Raw genomic sequence first — 25,057 nt, 5'->3', positions numbered from 1 at the left:
CATGGTCTTCTGCTGCTGTAGACCATCCACTTCAAGGTTCGATGTGTTGTGTATTCAGAGATGCTCCTCTGCACACTGGTGTTGTAATCTGTGGTTATTTGAGTTACTGTCTCCTTCCGATGAGCTTGAACCTATCTGGCTATCCTCCTCTGACCTCTCTCATTAACAAGGCATTTTCACTCACAGAACTGCTGCTCATTGAATGTTTTTGTTTTGTTTTGTGCCGTTCTTTCTAAACTCTAGAGAGTGTAATGCATGAAAGTCCCAAGGGATCAGCAGTTTCTCAAACCACAGTGTTTAGCACCAACAATCATTCCATGGTCAAAGTCACTTTCCCATTCTGAAGTTTTTTATATTCTGCACGATTCTCTGTAAACTCTAGACCAGGGGTTTCCAATGTTTTTTAATGCCATGGACTCCTACCATTAACTGAGGAGTCTGTGGACCCCAGTTTGGAAAACCCTGCTCTAGAGACTGTTGTGTGAAAAAATCCCGGGGAATCAACAGTTTCTGACATACTGTCTGGCACCAAAAATCATTCCATGGTCAAAGTTACTTAGATTGTATTTCTTCTCCATTCTGATGTTTGGTCTGAACAACAACTGAGCCTCTTGGCCATGTCAGCATGCTTTTATGCATCAAGTTGCTGCCACATGATCACCTCATTAGATAGTTGCATTAATAAGCAGGGGTACAGGTGTACCTAATAAAGTGGCCACTGAGTGTTTATAAATGGGGTGGGAGTTGCTTGAGTCTATTGCCAAGCGTGAGCTAACAGGACACTTGGAAAATATCAACAGGATTAGACAAAGTCTTCATGGATTCTGGAAGGAAATTTTTTTTGACAAGTCTATTGGTGTCTTTTGAGAATGTGACTGGTAGAGCAGATAAGGGACAATCAGTAGATGTGGTTTATGTGGATTTTCAGAAATACTTTCATAAAGGCTTTCATAAACAGAAAATGTTTGTGTGCAAAACTTGTGTATTGGCATGGATAGAAGTTTATTTGAAAAGCAGTGCACAAAGTAAGAATAAATGGCACTAACTAATGGAATATTCCAGTGATAAGATTCAAGATTCAAGATTCAAAACCTTTATTGTCATTCTAACCGTACACCAGCTCTGCAGGGCAGAATGAGACAGCGTTTCTCAGGAGCAGTGCAATCATAACACAACAAATGCAACACTAAATAATAAACATAACAATAAATAGTAAAACACAACAGCCACATGTCAGTTAAAAACAAGTTATAAGTGTCCAGTGCAAGTTAAAAGTGTCCAAAGCAGAGTCAGGTAGAGCAGCTACCGGTATTTAACAGTCTGACTGCCTGTGGGAGGAAGCTGTTTAGTAGCCTTGTGGTTTTAGTTTTGATGCTCCTGTAACGCTTACCTGAGGGCAGAAGAACAAACAGTTCATGGAGAGGGTGTGAGGGGTTTTTAATGATGTACCGTGTCTTCTGGAGGCATCGACTCTGAAAGAGATCTTGGACAGAAGGTAGGGAGACCCCAATAACCTTCTCTGCTCCCCTAACCACCCTCTGCAAGGCTTTTTTGTCAGCAGCACTGCAGCTTGGGCCCATTTATTCACATTATCTCCCAATGGTTTGATGGTGGGAACCAGATGTAATATTTCAAAGTTTTTCATCCACACTAAATTGTGTGTGATTGGCAGAATTGTGAGGGTGGGGGTGGGGTGCAAAAAATTTTAGACCAATTGAGCAAATGGACAGAGTATGTAATGCAACTTACTGTAGGTAAATGTGAAGTTATTCGTTTGCACCTGAGAAAAACAAAATGGAGGAGTATTATTCAAATTAAGTTAAAATAGAAGTTGTGACTTTAGAGACCCTGTACACCAGTATCCGAAACCTTATATGGTGGATCTTTAAGGTTGTCATAGCCAGGGGAGGTAGTGGGGTAAGCTGTTCAATGCTCTCCACAGTGTAGGTCTCAAGTAGACTCTGGCAACCAAGTCCAGTTCCCAGCCTTCACAGGTGACTTAGCGATTAAGCTCAGTGGACCATTTCTACTGACAGGAGAAGGGGCAAAGGTGGACTACTGGCACCTTAAAGCCAGTAGCTTCAGGCATATTAGGCTCATCAGCTGTGGTTGGCAGCTCATCTAGGAGAAGGAAAACTCTGATCTCAAACCTCCACTGTCTAGCGGCTATTTCAAGTCAAGGGGAAGGCTATTGGAGTAAACCCCACAGAAAAATCCGGAGCTAGAGACCCAAAGGCATGGAGTTCAATGCTGACTGGCAACTCTTATTGGTGCCAAACTGTATCTGTCTCTGCCATCCCTTCGGATTCATTGGCTGCTTGGGCAACAGCTTGCCTTCCATATCATACTGCCCTGGCTTGCATGTCATGTAGACAGCTAAGACGCAATATCCATGGTCACCCCCACCATTGGGGGGGCTTCATCCAGAGATGTAGCAAGCGGCTAAGAAGTCAAATAACATGACCTCATTAGTTTCCTCCAGGTGTTGTGGTTTACTCCCACATTCCAAAGATGTACGAGTTAGGAGAAGGGTTAATAAATTGTGAGCATCCTATGTTAGCACTAGAAGCATGACGACACGTGCGAGCTGGTCACAGCACATCTTCGGACTTCTGTTGACAATGATGCATTTCACTGTGGGTTTGATTTTCTAATATACCTGTGACAAATAGAGTAAATCTTTCACGAAATTTGCAGAACACAGAGAAGTAGAGAGGGTATAGGTTTGATGGGATTGCTTAACTTGATAGACCCAATAGACTTATTCAAAGTCATAAGCGAAAACGACTATATTCTTCCAAGGTGCATGTAGCACTTGATCTTCACCGATGGCTTTGCCCCAGCACTAATGGCACTTTTTGGAAGGAACATTGCTTGCTGTCCTTGTTTCATGGCACAGAACTGTTCCTGGTGGAAATGCTTCTAAGAATACGGAGATTCTGCCATTTTTATTTTAGATGTTTTTTTAATCCCATGGATCCCTACCATTAACTGAGGTTGGAGACCTCTGTTTTGGAAAAGGCCCTTCTGGCCTACTGAACTGCGCTGCCCAGCAACCTACAGATTTAACCCCTAGCCTAATCACAGGACAATTTACAATGACCAATTAGCTTACTAACCGGTATGTTCTTGGACTGTGGGAGGAAACTAGAGCTCCCGGAGGAAACCCACGTACACACAGGAAGAACATTAAAACTTTTTTTTTACAGAGGACAGCAAACTCTGACTCCCCGAGCTGTAAGAGCATTGCGCTAACCATTACACTACCATGGTGCCCCTGCTTGTCCCACGGAGGGAACAAATTCTTAGACCCAGTGATCAATGCTCTCATTGACAGGGTGAGCGACCCTGGTTGACCATGTCAATACCATCAACACTCAGAAAGTTAGGTGTTCCTCTATCCTGTTCCACCTCTGATCCACCAGCATAGCTTGATTATCTATATCATATTTTTCTTCATTTTATCTTTGAAAACAAACTCGCACCGAGTCCTATTCACTCATAAGCACAAGAGATTCTGCAGATGCTAGAAATTTTGAGCAGCACACGCAAAATGCTGGAGGAACTCAGCAGGTCAGGCAGCATTGATGGAGAGGAATAAATAGTCGATATTTAGGGGCCAAGACCCTTCATCAGTACTGCATCAAAACAAATCAAACTAATAAAATTATGAAAATTAACCTTGGTAATGGGTCAGACCTGATAGATGGTCTCGGCCGGAAACATCTACTGTTTAGTCCCCTCCATAGAAGCTGCCTGACCTGCTGAGTCCCATTCACTGATTGCCCATGTGTTACTGACAACACACACACACACACACACACACACACACACACACACACACACACACACACACACACACACACACACACACACACACACACACACACACACACACACACACACACACACACACACACACACACACACACACACACACACACACACACACACTGTTACGAACCCCGTAACTGGGTCACTTACCAGCAAAGATAGAGAGGTCCGTTGAAGTCTGATGGTACTATTTTTAACAGTATTTATTAGTAAAAATACACAAAAATAATATCAATGCAAACATACAGATAATATTCGTCGTCAATACTAAATCTAAAAGTGCGGGTATAATAATAATCAATAAGAAATAGCTCTATCGTTGTCTAAGGGATAATGTATTGTCCGATGGAAATATAAAAGTCACTCAGTTCATTCAGGCTGCAGCCTTTTGGTTGGAGAGAGAGAGATTTTTAGAAACCTGCCGGCTTTCCTTTTTTATGATTTCGATCCGTCAGAAGTCCCATTGGTGTGGCCGTTCACTTGTGGCCTCTCCTTTAGCTAAGCCGTTCTTCCATGGTAAGGCCGCCAATCCCAGGCAAAGGGAAAGGACGCACGCGAGCCCCACCGGCTGTCGCTATTAAATGCTGTCACGGAATTTCTAGCATTTCTCCTGGTGCGTCTAAAGGGGTTGTTCCCCAGACCCTCTTTTATCCTTACTCATGGGGTCTCAGATGTCAATCAGGTTGGGATGATGCAATCCCTCAACCAGCCCACTCTGGTCATCCCTGAGGGGCTTCAATGAATAGTACAGTACTCAATACACAATTCCGTCTCCAAGAGACAATAGCCGTTATCAGGGGTTTTGTTTTCACTGAGGCCAGGACACATTCCAAAACCTTGTGGATTCTCTCTCATTTCCTGGGTCCCAGACCCGAATTAATAGCGATCTGGTGATTCTCAAAAAGGAGGGGACTTTGGCCCCTCAGAGTTGTGGCACATTCATAACAGCACACACGTGCATTAACACATGTGCACACACACACACACACACACACACACACACACAGAGTAATAGAACTAGTTAACCAACACTTCAATTTAAAATCACTTCCTGCCTCTATAATCTTCTCCAGCTTCTGAGAGTTTCACATCTGCAGTCCTTTACTGTTAGAAGTTTCTGTGTGCTGCAAACCACCTCAATATTTAGTTGCTGTAAAAGGAACCGGGCTCCTGGACCGGCGTGGAATGCTTCGCTCGCCTCTGCACTGAACTGACGGCGCACCCTGTGAACTCACATTCAGGGACTCAGCCTCTGTTATGCATGGTTTCTCATGGATTCTACTGCATTTCTTTGTTTTCCTGTGGTTATCTGCAAGAAAATGAATCTCAAGGTTGTATAGAATATAGAACCTACAACAGTACAGCACCGGAACAGGCCTTCAGCCCACAATGTTGTGTTGAACCAAATAAATTAGTAATCGAACGGCCAACTAAACTAATCTCTTATGTTGACATAATATCTATATCCTGCCATTTCCCTCACATTCATGAGCATATCTAAACATCTCTTTCAATTCCCTAATGTATTTGCCTCCACCAGGTAGTGCAATCCAGGCACCCACCACTCTCTGCATAAGAAATTTGCCCCTCATATCTCCTTTAAAATTGCCCTCTTTCACCTTCAATGCATGCCCTCTGGTATTAGACATTTCACCCCTGGGAAAAAGATACTGTCTGTCTACTCTGTCTATGCCTCGCACAAACTTATAAACCTCTATCCAATCTGCACTCAGCCTCTGCCATGCTAGAGAAAACAACCCAAGTTTGTCCAGCCTCTCATTTTAGCACATGCCCTCTAACCCAGGCAACATCGTGATAAACCTCTTCTGCACCTTTTCCAAATCCTCGCCATCCTTCCTATAATGGGATGACTAGAACCGTACGCAATACTCCAGATGCAACCTTACTAGAGTTTTATAAAGCTGCAACATAACTTCCTGACTTTTGAACTCAATGTCTCAAGCATGCCAAATGCCTTCTTAAACACTATCAACTTGTACAGCTGCTTTCACGGAATTATGAACTTGGACCCCAAGATTCCTTTGCTCATCAACACTGTTAGGGATCTTGCTCTTAGCAGTGTATTGTCTTTTTTACATTTGTCCTACCAAGCTGCAACACTTGACATTGGCCAGGTTAAACTCCATCTGCCATTTCCCTGCCCATATCTGCAACTGATCTATATCTGCTGTGTTCTTTGCCAGTCATCTATGCTATCCAGAACATCACCAATCTTCACATCATCTGCAAACTTACTAACCAACCCATCTACATTTTCATCCAGATTATTCATATACATCACAAACAACAAAGGTCCCATAACAGAACCCCGAAGAAAACCACTAATCACAGATTTCAGCTAGAATAAATACCTTTAGCCACCAACCACAATCTTCTATGGGCAAACTAGTTCTGAATCCAGATGACTAATTCACCATTGATGTCATGCATCTGAATCTTCTGGATGGGCTTCCTATGAGGGACCTTGTCAAATACCTCACCAAGATCCATATAGACAACCTCCCCGGCTGTAGCTTTATCAATCATCCTTGTAATCTCATCTAAAAACTCAATCTAGTTAGTAAGACATGACTTGCCCTGCACAAAGCCATGCTGCCTCTCCCTGATTAGTCAATGGTTTTCCAAATGCCCATAATTCCTATCCCTAAGAATTCTCTCCAGTAACTTCCCTACCACTGATGTGAGACTCATAGGTCTATAGTTTCCAAGATTATTCCTAGTTCCCTTCTTGAACAATGAAACAACAATAGCTACTCACTAGTGCTCTGGGACATCATCTGTCACTAGAAAGGAAATAAAGATATTGGTCAAATCCCCAGCTATTTCTTCATTTGTCTCTCTCAATAACCTGTGGTCTATCCCATCAGGCCTTGGAGACTTATCCACCTTAATGCTCTTTAAGAGTAGCAACACTACCTCCTCTTTTACTTCTAAATGCCCTAGCATATCAATACATTCAGCACTGATCTCCTGACCCTCCACATCTTTCTCCTTGATCCAAGCAAATATTCACCCCTTTATCTTTGAATGGTCCCACCTTCTCGCTAGTTATCCCGCCGCTCTTGATGTATGTATGGAATGACTTGGGATTCTATGATCCTACTTGCCAAGGACTTATCATGGCCATTCTTGGCCTTCCTAATTCCCTTCTTGAGCTATTTTCTGACTTCATTACAATCCTCCAGGGCTCGGTTTGGCCCGAGTTCCTAAGCTTCATGCACATTTCTTTTTACTTCCTGACTAAATTCATTACCTTCCTTGACATCCGAGATTCTTCTGCCTTGCCATCCTCGTCCTTCCTTCTGACTGTAACAGACCTGTCCCGTACCCTGTGCAATTGGTCTTCAAATATCCTCCACTTGTCAGATGTGGACTTGCCCAAAAACTGTTCCCAATTAACCCTTCCCCATTCCTGCAGAATGCTCTCATAATTTGCCCTGCTCCAGTTTAATTCTTTCCTGCAAGATCCACTCTTATCCTTATCTATGGCTATTTTAAAGCCTGCTGAGTGAAATGGTCACAGAAGCACCCTGCACTGACTGCTTACTCCCCTTATTTCTCCTGGTGGTCACACATCTACCACCTGAAGCCTGCGCTCTGGGCGTGACCACCTCAGTAGAAGTTTCATCCATGAGGGTTTCAGCCTCCCGGGTGGTGCTGAGTGCATCCAGCTCCAGTTCCAGTTCCTTGACCTTGTCTGTCAGGAACTGAAGCTGGGTGCACTTCCTGCAGCTGGAGACTATTAGGTACCCTGAATTCCCATATCTTACAGGAGGAGCATTCTACCGGCTTAACCATCCTGCCTGCACTGAACTAAGGACTAAGGATTTACAGACAACAACAAACAATTACCTGCGCTTTCTGTTTTGAATATTTGAGTTTCACACTCACCTAGGTCACTTTCTCGGCCTCCTCTCACTGAGCTTGTCTCTAACTACTCTAGCCCATGTTCCACAATCGAACCAAATGATAATAAATGACTCAGCACCCTTAGCCCCTGACTGTTCTCACTAAAGCCTACTGAGCCAACACCAGGCCTCTTGAGCACTGGACGACTCATGCAATAGCTGCTCCACTTAAAACTCCATTCTTTTCATTGGATTAAATAAAAAGTACTCTCACCGAGACTTGTTCATTTCAAATGGTTCCTGCCCTGCAGCAACATTGCTCTTTCATTCATTCATTCAAAGAATGAATTATATGTTTTACATACATTGACAATAAATTTACTTTGAGCTTTGGAATTCCGTCCATAAAACTCACCACCTCTCTCTTGTCTCCTTTACGTACTTCCCTCAAACCTATCTATTCAACGCAATCTGTAATGGTCTTCCCAGGACTTCAGGCCTCTCTGCCCAGCAATCCCCCGATTTAACCCAAGCGTAATCACAGGACAATTTAAAATGACCGATTAACCTACCAACCGGGACATCTCTGAACTGTGGGAGGAAACCAGAGCACCTGAGGAAACCCACATAATCACAGGGAGAATGGGTAAATGCCTTACAGACTGAGGCAGGAATTCAACCTGGGTTGCTGGTACTGTAAAGCGTTGTGTTAATCACCACCCCATTTCACTGTGTTAAGTGCAATGAATTGTCATTGTAGTCACATTTACATTATAAACCTCCCGCTCTCTCCTACTTTTAGCTCAGAGGAATCTAATTCAAAATCCACTCCGTTCTCAGCACAGGAACGATGAAATATTCCCCTCAACTTCTCTTCTGATGGGCGGTGGGGGGGGGTTGCAATTTACAAAAGTCAATTAGTCTACCTGGGTGGTATAGTGACATCCGCGCTGGACCTCGAAGGAGTGGTCCCGGGTTCAAATCTGGCCGGCTGCTGTCACACTTTCCATCTGAGCTGGGCTGAGCGGCAGCTAGCAACCCCGCCTCGTAAGAACAGACAAAACTGCTGAAGGAACGGAACGGCAACAATTTGTCCACCTGCCCCATGTAGGTAGGTAGGTATGGAAGAGGAACACAGACTCCACATGGGCAGCACCCGAAGTCGGTCTCAGCAAACAGGCCACGCATTTTGGGATAGACGATTACAGGCTTTGTTGAATAGACATATTTCAAAAGGAAGAAAGAGAGTTTTGCGGAAGGAATTGCCGACGCCAAGGTGCAGCAATTAAATCTAGAGGTTGTCTGTAACACACCGCTGGGCCAGCATGAGCCTGTCTAATTAAGGGAGTTGCTAAGCAAGTCTGCAAATAAAATATTGTCTAGGAACCGATTATTGCCATTGGACACTAAGGTTCTGCAAACATTGCTGGACTGACACCACATAATGATGTTTCTACAATAACCCTAAACTGTATTTCTGAATAAATTGGGTTGCAAGCAGAATAAATGACGCAGCGTTTGAGACCAGACATGAGCTCAAAATAACTAGTGTTCCCTTCATAGAATGTGTTGGTTTAAAGGGCTGGCGCCACTCCGGTGGGGCAGGGTTTTGACAAGGGACATTTTCACTTTAAGGACGACGTTTCTTCACGATGTCTTCGGAGAGACGCCCGGAAGAAACTTTATTGTTGCGGCCCCCCTTCGCGTTGCTCCAGCCCTATGCAAATACACATGAGCTGGGATTCCAGTCCCACTGGATTCCGAGGAAACCTTGGAAACGAGAGGAGGCAAGGAGAAGAAAGGGACGCGGTTGATGAGATCTGGGCAGCGGGTGATGTGAAGTGGATTCAACTACGTTTGGACGGTGGAAATCGCGCGCGCACACACACACACACACAGAGGGTAAAAATTGAGAGCCAGTGAAACAAGCAGAGAGACAGATAGACCGACAAGCCGGTGAAACACACACACACACACACAGAGTAAAGGCACAGAGAACTGGTGGAACAAACATCACACACACACACAAGGTAAACACTGAGAGCAGCTGAAACAGACGGAAAGGTAGACAACGGGTGAAACACACTCACACACACACACACAAATACGAGGTGAAGGCACAGAGAACCGGTGTGACAGAGACAGAAAGAGGTGAGAGAAAGAAAACGGGTGGAATACAGACATATACCCACACACAAGCGACCGATGAAAGAGAGAAAGAGTGGAGACAGCGGTGGAACATGCACATAGACCACCGATAAAACACTCACGAGTGAAAGGAAGACAACGGTTAGCACACACACACACTCTCACATACACACACACACACACACACACTCTCAGAAGGACAGTGCGTGGAACAGAGAGGGAGAGAGAGAACAGAAACATTAGGGACAGCGGGAGGGAGAGAAGGAGGGGAGAGCGGAAGGAGCGAGAGAGGGAGAGGGGAGAGAGGAAGGAAAGAGGGAGAGGGGGTAGAGAAAGAAAGGACAGAAAGAACGGGGACAACGGGTAGAACAGAGAGAGAGAGAGAGAAGGAGGAAGAGAGAGGGGGACAGAGAAAGAAAGTAGAGGAAGATCAGGGACAAAGGGTGGAACAAACCCACACACACACACACACACACACACACACTCAGCATTAGTTCGGGAGTGACGATATCAGCAACTTGCAGATTGCCCCTCTGCCCTGCGAAGTGTAAGTGTGCCTGTAACACATCTCAAAGTGTGGCACAGAATGCGCCTGGAATTCACCAGCTGGATGTTTGGACTCCTCGCTCTGCTGGCAATCCTTCTCGTCCTGGCGGATATTTCCGAAGTGGAGATAGAATTCGGGTAAACCTCTTTTGTATTTTTAGTACTGAGACGTGTTCATTCACCGCCACCCATCCCCCGGCATGTCAGATTAGCCGTTCAATTCTTTTCAGGAATGTGGGATTACACCAGGGTTTGCTGTTTCAAATCCTGTTGAGATGTTACATTCCTTCTGCCCTTTTTCCAAACGCCGGGCAGATTCCAGTTACTTTAAATGTTCAGTGATTGGGGAGAGGGAGTCTCGATGTTAACGTCCACACCTTCCTATTCTGTCGCTTTATTCAAATAAAAGCACAGAATCGACTTTCAGAATTTACTCACATCCTACTCGGGGCCAGCTTCTCACTTGACTCCTACTGTACGGTAAATATCGCTGTTTCCCTCTCTCTCTCACTCTCTCTCTCTCTTTCTTGCTGTCTATCCGTTCCCTTCACTCTGAGCCTCTTCTCCATTCTCTTTGTTTCCTTCCCTTTCTCCCAACCTTCCTCTGTCTTCCATATTTCACACCCCAAGCATTGTTGGATATTTTCATTAACTGCAGCTATGCCCCCCTCCCTCTCTGCCCCCTTTTTCTGTAGTTCTTTCTTGCTCTCTGTCCCTTTTTCTGAAACAGTTCTCCTCTCAGTCTCTTATGGTCGATCTCATTCTATCTCTGCCAATTTCATTCCCCTCCCCAAGCTGGTTTTTATTTTGTTCAGTCTATATTCATTTATTACTATGTATATGATGTGATTTGATCTTTACTTACTCTTACCATGTTCAGACGTAATTTACCACCATTATCCTGAGTACATTAGGACTTCTCAGCATCACGGTCTCTACCCATATATTTTATTCTTGCCCTCTGATCTGCACAAGTTCACAACAAATTCCACTGGGGCTGCAATAGATCGGAGTATGGAAACACCAGTGCCCGTGAACAGAAAAGTAATGGATATAGCCCAGTCTATCACAGGAAAAGCCTTCCCCTCCACTGGGCACCTCTACAAGGAGCGTTGTCACAGGAAAGCAGCATCCATCATCAAGGACCCCCACCATCCAGGCCATGCTTTCTTATCTCTGCTTTCATCGGGCAGGAGGTGCAGGAGCCTTAGGTCCCACACAACCTGGTTCAGGAACAGTTATTACCCTCCAAGTATCAGGCTCCAACCAGTGTGGACAACTTCATTCACCCCAGTATGGAGCTGATTCCATAACCTATGGACTCACTTTCAAGGACCCTACGCTTCATGCTCTCAGCATTATCATCTTTGTATTTGCTCAGTTTATCCCCTTTATTGGCATTCCCCACTCCAATTCTGACACATCGGTCCATGGCCCTCCCTACTTCCACGATGAGGCCACTCTCAGGTTGGAGGAGCAACACCTCATGTTCCACCTAGGTAGCCTCCAACCTGGTGGCATAAATATCGATCTTGCCTTCTGGTAAAAAAAATTTCCCTCTTCTTCTATTCCCTACTCTAGCCTTTTAGCTTTTCTCACTTGCCTATCACCTCCCCTTGGGTCCCTTTCTCCTCTGGTCCACTCTCTTCTATCAGAGTCCTTCTTCTTCATCTCTTTATCTTTTCCGTCTATCACCTCCCAGTTTCTCACTACATCCCCCTTCCCCTACAAGTCTACCTTCCCCTCAGCTGGCTACACCTATCACCTTCTAGTGTGTACTCCTTGTCTTTCCCCCACCTTCCCATTCTAACTTCTTTCCCCTTCCTTTCTAGTCCTGATGAAGGGTCTCAGCCTGAAATATCGACTGCTTATTTCTTTCCACAGACGCTACCTGACCTGCTAAGTTTGCCCAGCATTTTGTGTGTGTTACCCTGGATTTCCAGCATCTGCAAAATCTTGTGTTTCTGCCAGTGTTTGTTAGTGTGTAGTTTTTCATTGGTTCCATTGTATTCTTTTCTTCTACTGTGAATAGCTGCAAGAAAATAAATCCCATTTGTTTATTGTAAACCAATTTTTTTTTTAAATTTCATGATGCGTTACTTCCTAGTTCATCTAAGAGTATTTGCAAATGTATTCACAAACAAAACACATGTTCAACGCCACAAGAAAACACGTTATTAAAATTAGCACAAATGCAATACGAAAGAAAAAATAAATCTCTACAGCAGTAAGTAGTAGCAATGTAGAAACCAAAATAACACTCATCATTCCCTAAATGAGCTGATCTGTGGAACGCCATAAAACTTTCACGCAGCCTCTTCTCTCTCTCCTCCAAGTGGATGACAACCTTTTCATGGTTTGGAGGCTTGTGTGCCTCAATGACCCGAAGAGCTATGTTGGCTGGCTTCAGGGCTTTATTCTTTGGCTCTTGGTAGGGCCACACATGCCAACAGGTCAAAGGGTAGAGGTCAGACTAAGAGTGGTCTACTGGTTCTCCAGGTTCAGGGGTTCAGCTCAGGGGTAACAACCCTGACTGGTAAAATGAAACTTGTGGAAACAGCAATGCATCTCAGTGGCCAAGTACAGACAGAGATGGAAGATCTTCACTGCTGCCCTAAATGCCAGTGGTGTAATGGGCAGTGAGTAAGTTTTCCCTCTCTCTCTCTCCCCCCCTCCCTCTCCCTCTCCCTCTCTAAGCATACTCTGACTCCCTTGACATATAGTTCCCTATCTCAGTGCTAGCCACCAACCGTGACCTAGCCTAGGGCAAAACTCTCTTCCCTTGCACCAAGAAGGTGCCCCTTTTATACCCTTCAAAACCCCTTACACTGGTACTTTTCTGTGCATTTGGTCACCTTCCCATGAAAAACATAGTTTTCACCATCTTCCACTGTTATAGCTGTATGCTTGTACGGTACTCACTTCACTTTCTCAAAACATTGTTGTGGACTGGGTCTCCTGTATTTCCTCAGAACAATCCCACTCCAATCTAACAACATTTTGCCCTACAAGCTTCCATTGTATTTTAGCATATACTAAGGAGGAATCAAGTTTAACTTTTTCCTTCCATATGTGGTGACATATAACTACTTTGAATTTATTTATTTAGAGATACAGCACTTTAACAGGCCCTATGAGCCTGTGCCAGTCAGTTACACCCACGTGATCAATTAACCTACTAACCCATATGTCTTTCGATTGTGGGAGGAAATTGGAGCACCCAGAGAAAACCCATACATAAATGTTTGCAAATGTAATTTCTTTTGCTTACAATAGGTTTCAATAGTTACATTTCGTGTCAGAGAAATGTATTCAATGTATATCATGAAATTCTTTTTCTTTGCAAATATCCACAGAAACAGAGGAGTGTCCCAAAGAATGAAAGACAGTTAAATGTTAGAACCCCAAAATTACCCCCCCAGCTCACCCTCCCATGCATAAGCAGCAGCAAAGCAGTGACCCCCCCCCACCAGCAAAAAAGCAACGGCACCCCCCACCGAGCACTCAAGTGTGCAGCAAAGCATCAATAAAGACACAGACTTGCAGTACCCCAAAGCCTACTCGCTCACCCGGTATAGTGTGATCATCAAGACAATGTGCGGCTAAATGCAAGCTGAGAGTGGCCTCATCGTGAAGCGATGACTGAAACGTCTGTCACCTCTGGTTATTGTCTTCTGTGTAAATTGCCTTTGTGTGATAACTTACAGAGAGTGATCTAAGCCCCTCCACCTTCCGATCTCCATCACTTTGGCTTGTCAATGAATACTGTAAACACAGACAGACAGACAGACGTACTTTATTGATCCCGAGGGAAATTGGGTTTCGTTACAGCCGCACCAACCAAGAATAGTGAAGAAATATAGCAATATAAAACCCTAAATAATTAAATAATAATAAGTTAATCATGCCCAGTGGAAATAAGTCCAGGACCAGCCTATTGGCTCAGGGTGTCTGACACTCCGAGGGAGGAGTTGTAAGATTTGATGGCCACAGGTAGGAATAACTTCCTATGACGCTCAGTGTTACATCTCGGTGGAATGAGTCTCTGGCTGAATGTACTCCTGTGCCTAATCAGTACATTATGGAGTGGATGGGAGTCATTATCCAAGATGGCATGCAACTTGGACAGCATCCTCTTTTCAGACACCACCGTCAGAGAGTCCAGTTCCACCGCCATTACATCACTGGCCTTACGAATGAGTTTTTTGATTCTGTTGGTGTCTGCTACCCTCAGCCTGCTGCCCCAGCACAACTTGAGAGGTACTGTAAACTCAAGAGACCCCACCTTCTTATTCTGCCTTCCTTCGAATCTTGATGAATTGTCTCGGTCCGAGACGTTGACTGTTTATTCCCCTCCACAGATACTGCCTGACATGCTGAGTTCTTCTAGCTTTCTGCATGTGTTGCTCAATAAATAAGGATGTTTCCACAGTACAAAACCAACCACACTTTAACAAGTATCTAATTGGCCACAAAGCACTTTCAGACGTTCTGAAAAAGATTTAAGAGACACCAAAGGGTTCTTTAAGTCTCAGGCTTAATGCTCATGCGATGCTTGTTTCAGCAGGGACATCGGCTGTACTTAGCAACAACCTTGTTCTCAGTGAACAAAGAGGTTTCTCTGTACAGCAGCCAGAACCCGTATTGTTCTTCTATCTCTCACAGCACAGTACCTAATTTATGATTGTGGACACTGGTGCCCCACAAGGCAGCCTGCTCTATTCTCTGTACACTCATGACACAATAAACTGGGTAATTATAGGCCGGTGAGCTTCACATCAGTAGTTGGAAAGTTATTGGAAGGGATTGCCACAAGCAGCTATGGAGGCCAAGCATTTATGTATATTTAAGGCAGAGGTTGATAGATTCTTGATTGGTCAGGGCATGAAGGGACATGGGGAGAAGGCAGGAGAGTGGGGCTGAGAGGAAAATTGGATCTGCCGTGCTGAAATGGTGGAGCAGACTCAATGGGCCAATTGGCCTAATTCTGCTCCTATACCTTATGATCTTATTGTATTCTAAGGGACTGGATGCGAGTCTTTGGAGAGACATGGACTAATTCCTAATTAGACCATGGCTTTGTGTGTGGTAGGTCATGTCTAACAAATTTTGTTTGTAAAGGAAGTTACCAGGAAAGATTATGAAGGTAAGGCAGTGGATGTTGTCTACATGGAAAAATTCAAGGCATTTGCCAAGGTCCCTCATGGGAATTTGGTCAAGAAGGTTCCATTGCTCCGCATTCAAGGTGAGGTAGTAAATTCAGTTAGACATTGGCTTTATGAGAGCAGCCTGAGAGTGCCAGTAGATGGTTGCCTCTCTGACTGGAGGCCTGTGATTAATGGATCGGTGCTGGGCCCATTGTTGTTTGTCGTCTATATCAATAATCTGGATGATAATGTGATTAACTGGATCAGTAAATTTGCAGATGGCACCTAGATTTGGAGTGTTGTGGACAGCAAGGAAGACTATCAGAGCTTGCAGCGGGATCTGGGCTAGCTAGAAAAGTGGGCTAAAAATGGCAGATACAATTGAACGCAGACATCTGAGGTGTTGCATTTCAGTAGGACAAACCACGGTAGGTCTTACACAGTGAACGGTAGGGCACTGAGGAGTGCTGTCAAACAAAGGATCTGGAATACAGGTCTATAATTCATTGAAAGTGATGTCACAGGTAGATAGGCTCATAAAGAAAGCTTATGTCACATAAGGCTTCATAAATCACAGAACTGAGTACAGGAGATGGGATGTCATGTTGAAGTTGTATACCACATTGGTGAGGTCTCATTTGGAGTATTGTGTGCAATTTTGGTCACCTGCCTACAGGAAAGATGTAAATAAGGTTGAAAGAGAACAGAGAAATTTCCAGGGATGTTGCCTGGACTGGAGGACTGGGAGAGCATTCTGACAGGCTGCATCACAGTCTGGCATAGAGGGTCTACTGCACAGGACCGAAAGAAGCTGCAGAAGGTTGTAAATCTAGTCAGCTCCATCCTGGGCACTAGCCTGCAAAGTACCCAGGATATCTTTCGGGAGTGGTGTCTCAGAAAGGCAGCGCCCATTATTAAGGACCTCCAGCACCCAGGGCATGCCCTTTGCTCACTGTTACCATCAGGGAGGAGGTACAGAAGCCTGAAGGCACACACTCAGCGATTCAGGAACCGATGCCATCCGATTCCTAAATGGACATTGAAGTTTTGGACACTACCTCACTTTTTTTAAATATATACGGTATATCTGTTTTTGCGCATTTTTAAAAATCTATTCAGTATATGTAATTAATTTACTTGTTTATTTATTATTATGTTTTATTTTATTTATTATCATTATTTCTCTCACTCTGCTTGATTATGTATTGATTATGTATTGAACTGCTGCTGCAAAATTAACAAATTTTATGTTCCATGCTGATGATAATAAACCCGAGTCTGATTCTGATTCTGAGTTATATTGAATTGAATTGACTTTATTATTTACATCTTTCATAAATGTGAGGAGTAAAAATCTTTATTACGTCTTACGTTTATAAGGAAAGATTGAATAGGTTAGTACTTTATTCCTTGGAATATACAAACTTTGTAGAAGTTTGAGGGGAAATTTGATAGAGGTATACAAAACTATGAGGGGTAGAGATAGGGTAAATGCAAGCGGGCGATTTCCACTGAGGTTCAGTGGGACTACAACTAGACATCATGAGTTAAGGGTGATGCACCATCAATAAATCTCTGAGACGTGAGGCGAGATATCGGCTTTTATTGACTGGAAGAAAGAACAAGCAGCAATTGACCACCATGCTACATCCTGGAGACTGAGGGCCACGGTCAGTGGGAGGAGCCACAGGAGCAGTCAACGGGGGGGCGTGTCCAGACAGGTATATGTAGTTCACCACAAAGGGTTAAAAGCTGAAAGCTTTAAGAGGAGCATGAGGGGAAACTTTTTTTCTCAGAGGGCATGAGAGTGTGGAACGAGCTGCCAGCAGAAGTGGTGCATGTGAGCTCGATTACAATATTTTAAGAGAATTTTGGATGGGAGGGGTATGGAGGGCTAAGGTCCCGGAGCAGATTGATGGGAGAAGGCAGTTTAAATGGTTCAATGGTTTAACTGTTTTAAATGGTTTAACTGGATCTGCCGAAGGGCTTGTTTCTATGCTGTACTTTTCTATGACTCTGTGGCTGTGTGGCTAGATTCTGCTCTTACTCCACTCCAGAAGTTTGCAGATGATACCACTATAGTAAGCTGCATCTCAAATAACGTTGACTCAAGTCGAGGGAGGAGATTGAGAACTTAGTGGCATAGCGTCATGACAACAACCTTTCTCTCAATGTTCAAAACCCAAAAAGCCTGTCATTGACTTTAGAAAAGGGGGCAGTACACATGCTCCTGTCTACATCAACAGTGTTGAGGTGGAGAGCTTCAAGTTCTTAGGTGTGAACATCACCAATTTCCTGCCCTGGTCCAACCACGTTGACGTCACAGCTGAGTAAGCTTACCAACTCCCCTACTTCCAAAGGAGGCTAAAGAAATTTGCCATGTCTTCGTCGATCCCTACTGAAGATAATCTTTGCACCATAGAAATGATTGTGGCTGCAAACTGTGTCAGTATGGCATCTGCTCTGCACGTGACAGCAAGAAACTCAGAGACTTGTAGATATAGCAGAATGCACCCTCCCACTTGTCAGCCATAATGATGGACAGTGAAGAAACTCCCCCTTAGAGTCACCCTTAAATATTTCACCTTTCACCCTAAATGTAGGCATCTACTTCTTGTCTGTTTCACCCAACCGGAGGGGGGAAAGTCTGCATGCGTTCACCTGTCATAATTTTGTGCATTTCTCTACGAATGTGCAATAAGTATGCATAAATGTTAGAATTTACTTTATCATTCTGTCAAAGATTTGTTATATTAATCAAGGATCAGCTTTATTCACCATATACTGTACATTTACATGGATTTGGAGTAACAAAATGCTGGAGGAACTCAGCAGTCCAGGCAGCATCTATGGAAAAGAGTAAACAGTTGAGATCCTTCATCAAGGATTTTCCATAGATGCTGCCTGGACTGCTGAGTTCCTCCAGCATTTTGTGTGTGTTACTTTGGGTTTCCAGCATCTGCAGATTTTCTCTTGTTTATGATACAAGTATTTAAAATTTGCTGTGGCAGTGTTGGTGCAATGTGCAACAAAAATAATATTCAACAATTATAAAGAACAACGAATTATATAAATAAAGTTAGAGGTTAAAATATGGAATAAAATGTGAATAAATACATAAATAACAGCATGCATTTACAATGTAATCAGCATTATAATGCTTTTTCTTCAGGCTGGATTATTGTTTGAGAATGATATCAAGATGAGGAAATATTAACAATATTAAAAATCTTAAGCAGTTGATGTTCCAGCCATATAGCAGTAACTAATGGTCAAAATCACTGATAGAAGAATTTGATACAGATGCCCCAGTCAAATTTATATTAACATCAGACAGGACAAATTTGAAGTGAAAATTAACAGTGATGATCTCAAACAAATACTCAAAGTCACAATAATTCAATTTACAATTCAAAGTATTGGTCTTGGCATTTGAATGAAATATTAGCCTTTGCACCTCTGGTAAGTATCTGTGTCAATTGTTCAATCATTTCTAAACATTCGGACCATTCACTCTGGCACTAACATGGTCCCATTTTGGGATGTACATTGGTTGGTCTAGTTCACTATGAACACCCAAAAGGTTTGAACAGGACGGTTTTTGTTATTGAGAGAGCACAGTGTAGAGGCAGATTACAGAGGACAATCTTAAGAGAAGACATCATCAAACCCTACCTCCCACCTTGAGCCTCAAATTAGATGGAGTGTTGAGATCCACAGAGCTGGTCCCAAGTTAACGCACAATCACACACATAATGCTGGGAGGTCTCAGGAGGCCAGGCAGCATCAATGGAAAAGAGCAAGCAGTTGATGTTTCTGGTTGAGACCCTTCATCCGGACTGGTAATTGATTTTCAGCATCCGTAGACTTTTTCATGTTTGTGGTACCAAGTATACTGATTGAACCAGGCAAGGATATACTTACTTTTTTTAAAAACTTTTTTTATTGTGTTTTCAAATAGTTACAGAATAAAAGTGTGTGAAAAAGAAAATATGTGTTACCCATCCCCCCCTCCCCTTAACCCCTCCCCCCTAACATCCCTATTGAAAGAAAGAAGAAAGAAAGAAAGAAAGAAAGAAAGAAAAAAAAAGAAATGCCTGGATATTGGAAGATCCCCACATGCTCCATGGAGTTCGTAATAACTTTAGTATATATCTTTATTTCTTTCCCCAAGTAACCAATTGTTTCATCTTCGGAGCACCTATATATTTAATCCTGTCTTTTGTAAATAAGGGCGCCAAATTTTCAAAAATGTTTCATATTTATCTCTTAAATTATAAGTAATTTTTTCAAGTGGAATACAGCCATAAATTTCTTTCTTCCAACAATCTATACTTAAATATGTATCCGATTTCCAAGTAACTGCAATAGTTTTTTTGGCTACTGCCAATGCAATTTTTATAAATTCTTTCTGATATTTATTCACTTTGGATGAAGGATATACTTACTGAAGAAAAAGAGAATGATTCTAAGAACCAAATATTAAAGAGAGAGGTTGAAAAGGGAGAGCATTTAGTTTATTTTATGGGGAGATGAAATATAATTTTTCTTCTGTTGGTTATCGTTGAATATCCTCATGAATAATGATAATTCTCTTTCGGTGTAGGTTTACAGAAGGAAAGAGAATCATGAAGGCTTCCAAAGAAGCTCTACAGGACAAGTGTTTCAGGTATGTCGATGGTGATGGGATCATTTCTCTGTATCTCATTAGGAGAATATGATTCATAATTTCATAAGGAGAATTGAAATTCCAAATACTTTTCATGCTTAGAGGCAAATATGTTTACACAAAGCGTGGTGCTTTGGAATCATAGAGCACTACAGTACAGAAACAGGCCCTTTGGCCTGGTTCTAGTCCTTGCCAAACCTGGTCCCATTGACCCTCATTTGGACTAAAGCAGTCCACATACCTCCCATACACTTACGCGGAATAAACTGCCAGAGGAAGGTGGTTGGGGTAAGTACAATATCATCTTGTGAATGAAGTCTGAACAAGTACATGGATGGGAAAGGTTTTCATGATTCAAGATTGTTTATTGTCATTCTTCAGTACACAAGTGCAAAGGCAAACAAAATTCTTGTCACTCTGGATTCGACGCAGCATTAAAAAAACATAATAAGCATAAAGAACACAATAAAAAACAAAAAATGTATATAAATATAAAAGCACTCCTGCAAAATAATGTGTAAGTATAAGTTATATACATGGATTAATTGTGTGTACATAAAGTAAAGCTAGGTAATGTGTATTTAGTGGTGAGGGGGTGTGATGAGGTGGGTTAGTAGGTGGAGTGTTGATCAGCCTGACGGTCAAAATCAAAATCAAAATCAAATTTATTATCAGCATACATACAACCCTGAGATTCTTTCTTCTGCAGGATTACTTAGCAAGTCTATAGAACAGTAAATATAAACAGGATCAATAGACAACAAACTGCAAATGCAGATATAAATAGCCAACATGAAATAACAAAATAAAAGAGTCCTTAAAGGAGTGTAGTTATCCCCTTTTGTTCAAGAGCCTGACGACTAAGGGGTGGTAATTGTTCTTGAACCTGGTGGTGCAAGTCCTGAGCCACCTGTACCTTCTACCTGATGGCAACAGTGAGAAAAGAGCATGGCCTGGGTGCTGAGGATCTCTAATGATCGATGCTGCTTTTCCTATGGCAACATTTCATGTAGATGTTCTTAATGGTTGGGATGGTTTTATCCATGACATACTGGGCCAAATCCACTACCTTCTGTGGGATTTTCAACTCAAAGATATTAGTGTTCCTAAACCAGGCCACAATACCACCAGTCAGCACATTTTTCACCACACATCTATAGAAGTTTGCCAAGGTTTTTGATGATATGACGAACTTCCGGTGACTTCTGAGGAAATAAAGGTGCTGTGGTGCTTTCTTCGCAATTATATTTGTATGATAGGTCCAGGACAAGCCCTCTGAGATAGTGACATTCAGGAATTTAAAGTTACTGACCCTGTCCACCTCTGATCCTCCAATGATTACTTGCTCATGGACCTCTGGTTTCCCTCTTCTGAAGACTACAGTGAGTTTCTTGGTCTTATTGACATTGAGTGAGAGGTTGTTGTTATGGCGCCATTCAGCCAAATTTTCAATCTCCCTCCTGTATGCTGATTCATCCCCACTTTTGATACAGCCCACAACAGTGGTGTCATCAGCAAACTTGCATATGGTATTGGAGCTATCCTTAGCCACTCAGTCATAGGTGTAGAGTAGAGCAGGGGGCTAAGTAAACTATCCTGCAGTGCTCCTGTGCTGATGAGGATTGTGAAGGAGATGTTTTTGTCAGTCCAAACTGACTGGGGTCTACAAGTGAGGAAATCCAAGTGTTGCAACGAATGAGACGAACCCAAACGCAGGACACAGGCACGGAGATTTAGTTAGGATGCAGACACGGCCGTGAACATTGAACGGCAAACAAGAGGGAGGGCAGGAGACAGGCAGAATTAATCTTGACACAGAAAAACTGGGTTTCACAGCTAAACCTTGGAACTGGAGTAGAACTTAAAAAACTGATCTTGACATGGAGAGACTGAGTTTCACAGATAAATCTTGGTACTGAAACAAAACTTAGGACACACAATCCTAAGCGGCTGGGAAGCGTTAATTACCACACTGGCAAAACCAATGATCTGGCAACCAGTGGGTGCAAAGCTGGGGTTCTTATGCTACAGGTCTTGATGAAAACCAGGTGTGTCGTCATCAAAGGGAATTAACAGTTGGAACCGTGACACAGTCAAAGGGACAGTTGGGACTGTAACACCCAAGATCCCAATGCACAAGGGGGTATTGAAGCACAGATCTTGGAGTTTACTGATTAGTTTTGAGGGGATGATGATGTTAGATGCCGAGCTGTAGTCGATAAAGAGCATCTTGATTTGACATCATTGCTGCCCAGATGTTCCAGGGTTTGTGGGAAGTAACTGTTTTTGAGTCCAGTCATCCTGACATGGATGCTGCATAGCCTCTTCCCTGATAGGACTGGAACCAGGTAGCCTGGTGCCAATGATCAACTGGACATTTTTAACTACCAGTCATAGAGGGCTGCAATCCAGCACAGTGCAGTTTCTTTACCACACAGTGATGCAGCGTGTTAGGATGCTCTCCACTGTGCATCCGTAGGAAGTCATGAGTATTGCTGGGCGTAGACCAGCTCCCTTTCATCTCCTCAGAAAGTAGAGGTGTAGGTGAGCTTTGTTGACTGTAGAGGATGTGTTCTGGAATCATGTGGGTATGTGTGAGATGTGCATTCCCAAGAGGACCAATTCAGATTTTAATGAAGTTTGAAAGGAATTCCCCTACCACTTTGTTATCGGAAAGGGAGGAGAGAGAAAGAATGAAGAAAAGGCAGTGGCGAGGCTAGGAGAGCCACTAGTTTGTATCTCCAGCAGATGGGTTCAGTCTTGATGTCTGGTATTGTCTTTATGAAGTTTGGACCTTCTCTGTAAGACTATGAGGGTTTCTTCCTAAGTGCTTCTGTTTCCTGCATCATTCCAAGCAGAAATACTTTGTGTATGTAGGTTGGTAGGCTAACTGACCACTGTGATTTTCCATGTAGGTGAGAGGTGGAAAATGGGAGCAGAGAGTTTATGTGAATGTGGGAAGTTTAAAATGGGTCAGGATAGAACTAATATCAAAATAAGCTACTAAGACCATAAGAAATAAGAGGAGAATTAGGCCATTTGTCCTAACAAGTCTGCTCTACCATTTGATCATTCAATCATGGGTGGCTTATTCTCCATCTCAACCCCATTCCTGCCTTCTCCCTGTGACCTCTGACACTAATCAAGAACCTATCAACATCCACTTTAAGTATACCAATGATGTGAAATTCTTAAGTACCTCGGTTTTAATTGAACCACCTTACAACCTGGTAACCATAAGACCATAAGACATGGAAGCAGAATTATGCCATTCAGCCCATTGAGTCTGACCCTCCATTTCATCATGGCTGATCCATTCCCCTCTCAACCCGTTTTCTTTTGTTCTCACCGTAACCTTTCACACCATGACTAATCAAGAACCTATCAACTTACCACCATAAATACACACAATGACCTAGCCTCCTCAGCCATCGATTCACCACCTCTGGCTAAGGAAATTTGTCCTCATCTCTGTTCTAAAGGAACGTCCTTCTATTTTGATTTTGTGCCCTCTGGCCGCAGTCTCCCCTACTATAGAAAACATCCTCTCAGCATCCACTGTATCTAGGCCTTTCAACGGCTGGTGTGGACTCAGTGAACCGAAGTGAAAACTTTGTATCTCACTCGGTCTCTAATAACAGAAAATAACAACTTGACCAATATCCTGAAACTCAAGAGCAAATGATTTGGCAACCCTATTTAAGGATCGTTTCTGGGGGGGGGGGGGCGCAGAAAGAGGCTGCAATTGGATTAAAAACTTCTCCCATTTCAGAGACAAAGGCAATGAGGCTTTGGGATTGGCTGAGGGACATTACAGTAATAAGGGGTTTGCTGCATGGTCAGAAGTTCTGTCTTTCGCCAGATGTGTTAAAATAAGGTGGCACCTTCTCTCTTAATTGGATAGAAAGATAAAGCTTCATCTGCTGCTGTGAGTGATCGCTGTGCATGATCTGGTTGCTCTGTTTCCTATATTATGCCACTGAATTTCATTGGCTACAAAAATACAAAGTTCAAAGTACAATTTATTATCAAAGTACATATATATCATCATGTACAACCCCGAGATTCATTTTCTTCTGGGCTTACTCAATTAATCTATGGAATAACAGAATCAATGAAAGACCACATCAACTTGGGGGTTCAACCAGACTGAGGAAGACAACAGAATGTGCAAATACGAAAAGAATAATTAATAAATAAATAAGCAAAGATATTGAGAACATGAAATGAAGAGTCCTTGAATGTGAGCCCACCATCCTGAGGTAAGCAGTGAGAAGAGAGCATGTCCTGGGTGCTGGGGTTCCCTGATGGTGGGTGCTGCTTTCATGTAGAGGTGTTCAATGATGGGAAGGGCTTTACCCATGACGGCCATATCCACTACCTTTTGTAAGATTTTCCATTCAAGGGCATTGGTGTTTCCATACCAGGTAGTGACGCAGCCAGACAATATACTCTCCACTACATAGCTATAGAAGTTTGCTAAAGCTTTAGATATCATGCCGAAGTACTTTGTGGTTCAGGTTCATGTTCATTGTTGTCATAGGCATCAGAATGAATGGTATAAATGCCATGAAAATCAGCTTTCTGCAGTAGCACAGTTTTCATGATTCAAGGTTCAAAAACTTTATTGTCATTCTAACCGTACACCAGCTCTGCAGGGCAGAATGAGACAGCGTTTCCCAGGAGCAGTGCAATCATAACACAACAAACGCAACACTAAATAATCAACATAACCATAAATAGTAAAGCATAACAGCCACATGTCAGTTAAAAGCAAGTTATAAGTGTCCAGTGCAAGTTAAAAGTGTCCAAAGCAGAATCAGGTAGAGCAGCTATTTAGCAGT

The 25,057-nt window shown here is 43.0% G+C and overlaps 1 protein-coding gene across 1 annotated transcript in view; it reads left to right on the top strand.

Annotated features, from left to right (window-relative positions):
• Positions 1-10,162: 10,162 nt before the first annotated feature.
• The window catches only part of st8sia2 (ST8 alpha-N-acetyl-neuraminide alpha-2,8-sialyltransferase 2), a 65,644-nt gene continuing 50,749 nt past the window's right edge, over positions 10,163-25,057 (top strand). The window contains exons 1-2 of the mRNA XM_073032574.1: positions 10,163-10,535; positions 20,151-20,213. Coding sequence (XP_072888675.1) covers positions 10,438-10,535; positions 20,151-20,213 — 161 coding nt within the window. The 5' untranslated portion in view covers positions 10,163-10,437. The remainder of the gene's footprint in view (positions 10,536-20,150; positions 20,214-25,057) is intronic.

This window comes from Hemitrygon akajei, chromosome 30 (genome assembly GCF_048418815.1).
Source record: "Hemitrygon akajei chromosome 30, sHemAka1.3, whole genome shotgun sequence".
Taxonomy (NCBI): domain Eukaryota; kingdom Metazoa; phylum Chordata; class Chondrichthyes; order Myliobatiformes; family Dasyatidae; genus Hemitrygon; species Hemitrygon akajei.
The sequence above is the reverse complement of the archived record's forward strand: the minus strand, read 5'-3'. Positions and strand labels throughout refer to the sequence as shown.